Genomic DNA, 9,218 nt, shown 5'->3' on the forward strand with positions numbered 1-9,218 from the left:
CTGTCTTGCCCAAGCTCAAAGTAATTGAGTCTAAAAATATACTTTTTTCTCATTCTGAACTAGTCAGATTGGTATTTAACCCAAACATCATCAAATGTTGCATTAAATATGCCAGGACGAAAAGGTTACTTAAATATAAACTCTCCAAATGTATCCCATAGAGACTGCCCCCAGCTACAGAAGATGGTATGAGTGCATCCAAGCATGTCCCCCTTTCCCAGCACGCACGCGCGCACACACGCACACACATACACACGCGCACAAATAAAAATTAAAAAGCGATACAATGAATGTGAAAATAGAATTGATAGTTGGAAAAAACCTTAGAGTTTATACAGTACAATGAAGACAAGATAAACTGGAAAGATATCTATCTGATATTAAAGAAGCAGTTGGAGAAGGGATAGGGGAGCTTTATTTTTCTTTAAATTATTATATCTTCTTAGTTTTTACTAGACTGCGACACTGATAGAGAGTCTAATGTGAAAAAAAAAATCTCTAATAACATCTAAGTTTGGTATTAGGACAAAAATGTAAAAATCTATTAACAAAAGCTCCTATTAAAAGAATTGTCTTTCCAGTCAATAAAAGACCTACCAGCTCAATTAGCCGTTTCCAGGAAATTAAACATAAAATTTGTCTTTTCTATTCTCACAGGCTAAAATCTTACTGGAACAAAAAATTAAAAGGCTCAGCCTCCCAAAAGTAAAATCTACTGATTTAACATCAATTTTCTATTAAAATTAAGTCTCTAAGATTCCCATATTTGCTGAACTAAAAACCCTCAAGTAAACTGTGCAAATTTGATCTGATTATATTCACCAACATACCTGAAAAAAATTTTTTTTTAGAACTATGCCACTTAAATAAAGATGAAATGTGTACAACTGTTTTTCAGAATCCAACAGAAAAAGTTTTCCACTTGAAATAGCAGTTAAAGATATCACTAACATAACTTGTAATTTCAAAATGAATTCTAAATTTGATACAGCTCAGAATGAAATTTTCTAATATTAAAGAAAAAGCGATCAAGTTTTTGGGAAAAAACCTCAGAATCCTAAGTTTAAATTTTATAATTTATTCACTTAAAATAAAAAAGTTTAAATAGAACACACTGGAGGTTAAAATCAAATTGGTATCTAAAACCTAAAGTCATAAAGCTGCCCTATATTTTAAACAGGGTTGGAAATTTTCTAATATCATGATGGAAAACCAAAGCATATCTATTTTATAAATATCTATGTCCTTTCTTGGATTCAGAAATCCACTTTCACTCACGTCCCCTGAATTTCTTCCGTTTTCCATATCACTGAAAATCACTGTCAAGTTCAGATTACGATATCTAGCCAAAGGCAGAGATCACATAAGCCCCCTGAAGACTTCCAAAACATTAAAAGCAGCAGAAAAGTAGAGGAAATACTCTCATGCCTGAAGCTGCTGAGAAATCCTTCTTTCTTTATAGAAAAATAAATCTCTTGCTTTAAAGACAATCACTTTTAAGAACAAAACATCACTGCTATAAATACACAGCATTCTCAATTAATAATTCTATAGAATAACAAAATCCTAGAGATTTTGCTAGTACTTTGGCTTAAAAAGAAAAAAAAAAAAAACCAGACTATTAAGAATTGTATCTCAAAGGATTTTTTTTCCAGAAAGAAAAGAGCAATAAAAGAGATACAGATAATTAGAATTTCTCCTCTCATCTAAAAGTGGATTCCTTAACACTAACTGAAAGGCTGCTTTTAAACAGAATTAGCTGCAACTTTATTAGTTGGTTCCATGTAATCACAAAGAGAACATCTCAATTAACCCCCTTCTATTTTAAAAAATGAACTAAATGTACATTTTTCTATAAAAAAGATTTCTAATTCAATTCAAATATTCTCAATACACACATACACAAAGGCATGGGCAAATATACTGCAACAACCACTTTCTACACACACATTTCTTTAGAGCTCTGAAGCACGGCACAAAAAGTAGCTCAGTTTTTCATAAATTGTCTAATATTTGACTGTACTTTTGCATCACGGTTCAATTGCAAAATTCTAAAAAATGTTTCGGTGTCCATATTATTCACTGTATTGCGAATTCTCTCAAGAGAATAAGACATAAAACATTTGGTTTTCTAAATGAGTGTTGAAACTTGCAATGTAGTTATACTTTGGCATATATAAAGGAAATTTAAGACCCTATTAATTCATCACTGTATTCTAATATTCCTTGTTAAAAGAAAGCAACTATATATGAAGCCCAAACAACTAGAAAGAACCTGGAAAAGCAACAAGAAAGCGATGACTTTTTAAAACGCTGACACTTCACGCTCAGGTTCAGTCATGCCAGCTGGAGAGAGGTGTTAGATATGGCTTTATTCTCTTTAAATCTGAGAACCGTAGTCATTTCCATGACATTATAAAAACTGGAACCAAGAGCAACTTATCCTCATGGTCCTGATTCTCTGGATTCAAAAGCACTTTTTAGAAAATCATTTCTGCAAACTTAGAAGGCTTTTTGGATGGATCATTTGTTTGCTATTGCTTAGAGTTAAATTATTTTGTTCCAGATTTTCTAGTGAACAAGGAATACGAAGAGATAAAAAGAACACACACACACACACACACACACACACACACACACACACACACACACACGGAGCAACCCAACATCTGAACCACCTCAGACATGGAATCCCTTAACGGGGCCTTCGCTCCTAACTGTATAAGGGTCCTTAGCTATGGTCTGACTTGCACAAGAAGTACACATGGCCCCTGAGAGGCGTTTTAGTCCCCTTTGGAAAACACTGTTGGAGAGACTATAAATGACACAGTTGCAGAAACTGTTACTAATAGCCAGCCAGGTGGTCAAGAAGGATGCGACGCGGTTGCTGTGGCCGGTGGAGCTCTCCAACAAGAAGTAGATGATGTATGGCAACCAGAGGATGTAAAACACACTAGTGATCCGGAAGAGGACCATGGCATAGCGCTTATCGGGACAGGCCTGCACCTCCCCAGTCTCCCCGCTCTGGCTGCTGAACCGGGCTTGCCTGTCGCTGATTTCCTTTGTGTGCTGTTGGCAGATGCGGAAGATGTTGAAATAGGTGAAGCACACGATGAGGGCTGCTGGGGCATACAGCATCATCACGATGAACAGGGTGAAGTAGGCGTCGGTGTGCCATGCCTCTGCACACCACTGAAACACATCTCCGTGATATCCAGGTTTGCCCCAGTGAAGAAAGGAAGGCAGGAAGACCAGGGTGGAATAGAGCCAAATCAGGAAAATACACAGGCGCAGTCTCCAGGGTGTAACCAGGGTGTTATAGGTTAAAGGTTTAGTGATGGCAATGTACCTATCGATGCTGATACAGGCCAGAGAGGTCATGGAGACACTCTTGAGAACGGATACAACAAAACCAAACACCTGGCAAGTCAAGGCCTCCCCTACTGGAAGGGGATAGTGGAGGAGTGAGAAGGAAGGGACCAGGCAGCTGACCCCAACCAAGAGGTCGGCATAAGCCATAGTCTGGATGAAATAACTTGTGGTGTGGTGGTTCAGCAAAGGTGCACAGTGAAATACAAAAATCACAATGATGTTGCCAGAAATAATCAACACAGTCAGGAAGACAATAATCACCACTTCCAAAAGGCAAAAATCGACAGTTTCCAAATAGCCAAATGCCAAGAGGCAGAAAGGGCGGCCGCTCTCATTACCATCCAAGGTGGAGTTCATCTTGAGCTCAGGAGTGACCTCTCACTTCATGCTGCTGCTTGGCTGCTGCCAACAGTTCAAAGGAGCAGCCGCTGTCATTGCAGTCAGCTCTGTGTGTCTGTAAAAGCGCCCCAGGACCTCAGTCCCCAGGCTGGCGATGCTGCGGCTCTGGTGCATTGCCTGCAGTGCACTCCCCCTTTAAATCCTGGACCAGGGAGAGCCAGCAGCAGCTGTATGGCTAGTCCCCGACGTGGCCATAGAGTCAGGTTTACCATACACAGAGTGCCCGGGGGGCAAGGCAAATTCTGGGTACAATATCTTCAGGCCAATGAGGGTAGGGGGTAGGGGCAGAAGAGAAGGGAGGAAGATTAGGAGCTTCAGCAGGAGTTGGAATGAGTCTCCTCTGAACAGCTGATAGAAGAAAAGGAGAGAGCATTTTATATTTTGCATCCCAATGAAAAAAATCAAAGAATCTGGCTAGCTCGGGCTGGTATCGACCCACCCACTCCTTCCTACCCCACCCAGTACGACTGTTCATGGCTACCCTCAGCAGCGCCCCACAAAACTGGTCCTTACTCCACAGAGGAGGCACAGCAACAGCAAGCTTTCATGATCAACATGAAACAAAATCAGCTGCAGTCAGATCAAGCTACCCCCATTTTCCTTTCACTGGAGCCTTTTGGGGGAGCAAAGGAGTCTGCTTATAGCATTTCTGAAAACATTTGACCATAATCACTACTGATAAAATTAGCTAAAATAACTTATTTTCATTGATTCCCATGTAATATTTTGCCTCTTTGAAAACATATCAACGGAATTTATCTGTCTAGCTCAATTTCAGAGCGTTACCTGTGATTCTGCATGCTGTAATCCAAACAAAAGCCACAAACCATCCTTAACAGAAAGCCTTGCAAAGCAGGAATGTGCCTCAGCCCCGTTTACTGCAGAACTGAGACACAGAGGGAGGGGATAAAGGAGTAGGAGGGGAAATAGAAAGACGAGGGGGCTTGGGAAAAGGAAGAAGCGGGGGAGGGGACAGAAAACGCCTGAGGGGAAAGAAAATGCCAGTGCATGCACACAACTCCGGCATCCTTAGCAGCTCATTGGGATTCATCACAGAGAGGCGCTCCCCGACTTCCAGACTGCACGGTGGGGGAATAACTTCACATGCCCGCAGTGCAGGGTTTGAAAGCTGTTTCCTCGTCTGTCTGGAATCCCCTTTGTAGCCGATGAAGAGAATTCAGACTGCTAGTAAGGAAAAGGGGAAAGAACCAGGACAGAGTGCCAGCCAGGAATTAGACCGAAACGCACTGCCAGCCAGAGGGGTAATGGTGAGAGGAAATTCCTATTTTCTTGCAGCATTTTCCCAAGGAACAAAGAGCAATGGTAAAGAATGAAAGCGTGTGGACTGCCTGGCAACTGAGGAATCAGAATCCAGCCGCACAAGCTCTAGCTAGAAGGCTAACTGTTCAGCATTAATATTCTCTCATGATTCACTGGATGTCGGCCGATATTAAGAAAGATGACCAAAATAACAAGCCAACTTAAAAATCAGTTTTTCAGGAGAAATATAAAGAGCGTCTCACCCATTCTGAACACTGCAGATACAGTACACACACAGAAGAGGAATTACATCGTTCCTGTATCAGACACTATGCTGCAGTTTTGGGATGTCATTTCTTGTTTCTAGTTTGCTGAGAAGCAGTACACAACTATATGAATCAAAAGATGGAAAAGTAAAGGTACCGATTTCTACCAGGATTGAAAATTACAGGAAGTTCCATGGTACAAATTAGCCTTTGAATCTCAGAACACACACTCTTGTTGGTGACTCCGTAAAACAATGCGCCAACTGGGATAGCAGCACTGTGCCTCTCCCGGTAACGTCATAAATGAAGACAATTTTCAGCTAATTAGAAAATGTGTATTTTTATTATCTTTTCCTCCAGGTGTCTGTGGACTCTCAATTCATCTTTCCAAATAAAATTCCACAGACCCAGTAGAATAAAAGAAAAAGGAATGTTGGTATTTGTAAGCATTCCAGGTCTACCCTCCTGGGTGGAAATATATGCTGTGTGATCCAACGTTCATTTTTTTATTTGTTTCATAGACATCCTTTCTCATTGCAGGCAAATGGCCACCCATAATCAAAATTCAATTAACTGCATTTTAAGAGCTGAAGCACTGTGCTTATTACACAAAGGCAAGAAACTCAAAAACCTCCTAAGCACAAGCTTGACAGCGATATTTGACAGGATTACTGGCCAACACATCAAAGTGTGGCACAGTAAAAAGACCCATGGCACTGAACACCCCTCTGGTTCAAATCCTTGCTCTAAAATTACTTAGCCTCTGTTAGCCCCAGTTTCATCGCCTATAGGGCGAGGGTCAAACTCCCTACTTCACGCGGTTGTTGAGAAATAAAGGAGACAGTATATAAAAAGGGCTTAGCAGTACTTAGCACCCAGGGAACACACAACTTTACTCGCTTTCTCTTCATACAATTAAAACTGCCTGTGTTTTCCTACCAAGCGTGTTGCACTGCTGGAGGCTGGGCGCCTCTAGATCCTTAAGTGCCCTCTCTCACTGTGACTGCCCCGTTCTAAGGCACACAACAGTCATTTGGACACTTTGCTGTCACTCATTCCTCAAATACACCGAGGCTATGCAAGTGAAGGTACCGGGAAAGAAGGAATGATGACGACGTGGCATCAATTACTCCCTCCGCACAGACGACTTCTCTGCCTATGTCTCCAGTCCTGACTTCACCCCGGAGCTCCCCTTTCCAGCCATAGCTTGCCTGCTCGTCACGCATCTTCCACCTGGATGCCCTAGAGACTTCAACCACAGCACCCAAAGTTAAATACATTTCTCCCATCAAACAGGCCTCTCTTGTTTTTTCCCCAGCGTTTTCCCAGGCGCTCAGGAATGAAACTTAGGAATCGTCTTGACCGCTCTCTCCCTCAACGTGCTGTTGGCGGTCACCGCGCCCTGGGAATCCATTTCTACGATGCCCTCACGTTGCTTCCTCTTTTCGTTTTTAACACTTCACTTTAGGCCATCGTTAAATACTGTCTAGACTTTCAGTCTTACTCATTTTTCTAATCTATTTATTTTTGCCTGGTTGAACACCCAGTAGCACATGCTGTGCTATGGTACTCCACTGTTCAAGACGAGTCAATGGCTCCCTGTTGCCTTTCCAACCTGATATCGCTATTCCACATCCCCCCAAACACCTCGCCCTCCAGCCAAACCAGGTTACTCTCACTATTCTATGCCTCTGCCATAGACTTTATTTTTGAGCTCCCATTTTTTGAGTGCTTAATAAATACTGAATTGGGAAAAAAAAAAAAAAAAGGAATGATTTCTGAGAGTTGTTTCAGTAAATGGAAAAAGCATTCACCAAAGTCACGAGTCCAGGCCTTTCCAACTCCTTGTGAATTCAGGCATGTAACTTATTCTCTCTACATCTCAGGTTTCTCACGTACAGTTAGGCTGATAAAAACATATTACATTGGCTGATAATGTTAAAGAATTAAAAATGTAATAAAAATGCAATAAAAGTACAAGTTGTTACAGTACTATCATTAGTACAACAGTTCTCCCAACTTTGTTTCTAGTTTAGTAAAACCACTCTTGGAGCTGTAATCAAAATACTCACATAGGAAACTTTAAAAAAAAAAAAAAAAGCCTGACAGCCACATTTTAGCAAATCAGTCAAGAGTTAAACTGTTTTGTTTTGGATTAAAGAAAAACATTTTCTTCAGAAGAGACAAATTATTAATGACATGGGGGGCAAAAAATCTTTGCCCTCACAAAAATCTATATACATTCATTTCCTTTTTAAAATAATGCAGTATCAAGATCAACTTTTTTTGCTTGTTTTTTATAAAAGACAGTAACTATTTCTGTATATATCTGAGTGGAAGGAAATATATTAAAATTCAACTGTAGTTTTCACTGGTTGGTAGAATTACAAGTAATTTTAAAATTTTCTTCTTTATGGTTTTCTACATTTTATGAATTTCCCAATTTCTATGTACTATTTCTATGTATTACTGAAGCAGATTTTTTTAAAAAACAGCCAAAAATAATATATACAATGTCATTTTGGGTAAAGCTAACAAAAAAACCTGGCCACGAGATGTCATCCCAAAGCCCCACTGACTGGATGATGGCAAGTTCTGTCATCTACTTCATGGGGTCCAGTTCCACTTGTCCTTAGGCCATCATAGCAACATCCCCTCAGATAGCCACTGGTACTCAATTTAACTCAAAATGGACCCTCAGAGCTCCAGTTAAAGAATGTAATTGGATGAAACATGAAATTGCCAATATTTAACCATTTCATTTCTGGTTAATACTTTCTGATCTACACAAATGGCAACTTTTACATATACAGTTTAACCTAATATTAACAATTAAAATGACAAGATAACAGACCAAAGAGGTAATGAGGCAGAAAGAGAAATGAAACATGAAACAAAAAAGGGGAAAGACTGTTCAAATTATATTTACCCTTCTTCCCAATCTATCTGGTGGCTTAACTAATACACATGAGAAAGGGTCAATCTCAGTTCTTCAAACTCGTAAGATACACTTCTGGGCATTATCTGTCACTTATTATTAGGTAAAAGTGAGCTTTAAGTGTTGTGTTGATTTATTTAACACATTATTTAGTGTAGCTGATCCTCCCTCTCCATCTCACATTCATCCCACATTCAATCACCGAATGACAAGGATTCTACCTCTGATATGTCTCTCAAACAGTATTTCTTTCTCTATCCCTTCTGCCACTGCTCCAATCCAAGTGACAATCATCTCTCACCTGATTTCCTAACAGGTTTCACTGCAATTAATAAACTCCATTCTAACTTCAAGTAACCGGAATGACCTTTCTTAAACTAATAATGATAATACAAATAATAACAATAACTAAGTAGTAATTCACATTTACAGTGGGCATTATCTAAGTTGATTCTGACAACTTTACAAATAAGGTACCTTTATCCCTTTTTACAGAAGAGGGAAAAAAAGTCTAACGTTAAATCACCCAATGTCAACAGCTTGAACACAGAACTATGATTTGAATCAAGATAATCTACCTTTAATGGACACTGTAAACTATACCGCCTTCCAAACCTGAATATATGATTTGCCTGCTTAAAATGCTTCAATGACTTTCTTTTTCCTGAAATCTTAAATATGCTGTACTTTAGCTTTCTAAGATCTGGCCTCTATCTACCTTCCCTGGCCTTATCTCCTTTCACACACTATAAAATTGCCAAGCTCTTTCTTACCCTTGAGCACATGCTTTTCTGACTTTTAATATCTCCCATGCTATACAGCACCCCATTCTACTTGAACAATCCCTCCCTCCCAGGATGATTTCTGAACCTTTGATGAGAAGTCCTTCTTGTCGTTTGCCACAGAGCAATATGTGTTTTCTGTTCCATAGCTCTCATGAAACTTTATTGTAATTGGTTCCCTCGCTGGACTATAGGCTCCCC

At 39.8% G+C, this 9,218-nt stretch overlaps 2 protein-coding genes across 10 annotated transcripts in view; both read right to left on the bottom strand.

Annotated features, from left to right (window-relative positions):
* Positions 1-9,218, bottom strand: part of RABGAP1 (RAB GTPase activating protein 1) — a 134,718-nt gene that overhangs the window by 52,529 nt on the left and 72,971 nt on the right. The gene's annotated exons all lie outside the window — the stretch shown is intronic.
* On the bottom strand, positions 1,650-5,465 carry GPR21 (G protein-coupled receptor 21). The gene is made up of 2 exons (XM_011364319.2): positions 4,558-5,465; positions 1,650-4,119 (listed from the first exon to the last, which is right to left on the bottom strand). Exon 2 carries the CDS (start codon positions 3,727-3,729, stop codon positions 2,680-2,682), a length of 1,050 nt encoding a protein of 349 aa, XP_011362621.1. The 5' UTR covers positions 3,730-4,119; positions 4,558-5,465; the 3' UTR covers positions 1,650-2,679.

The sequence above is a fragment of the Pteropus vampyrus genome, unplaced genomic scaffold (genome assembly GCF_000151845.1).
Source record: "Pteropus vampyrus isolate Shadow unplaced genomic scaffold, Pvam_2.0 Scaffold95, whole genome shotgun sequence".
NCBI classification, from domain to species: Eukaryota; Metazoa; Chordata; class Mammalia; order Chiroptera; family Pteropodidae; genus Pteropus; species Pteropus vampyrus.

Coding starts and splice junctions, on each gene's coding strand:
- GPR21 (XM_011364319.2), bottom strand. CDS start 3,729: ATGAACTCCACCTTGGATGGTAATGAGAGCGGCCGCCCTTTCTGCCTC.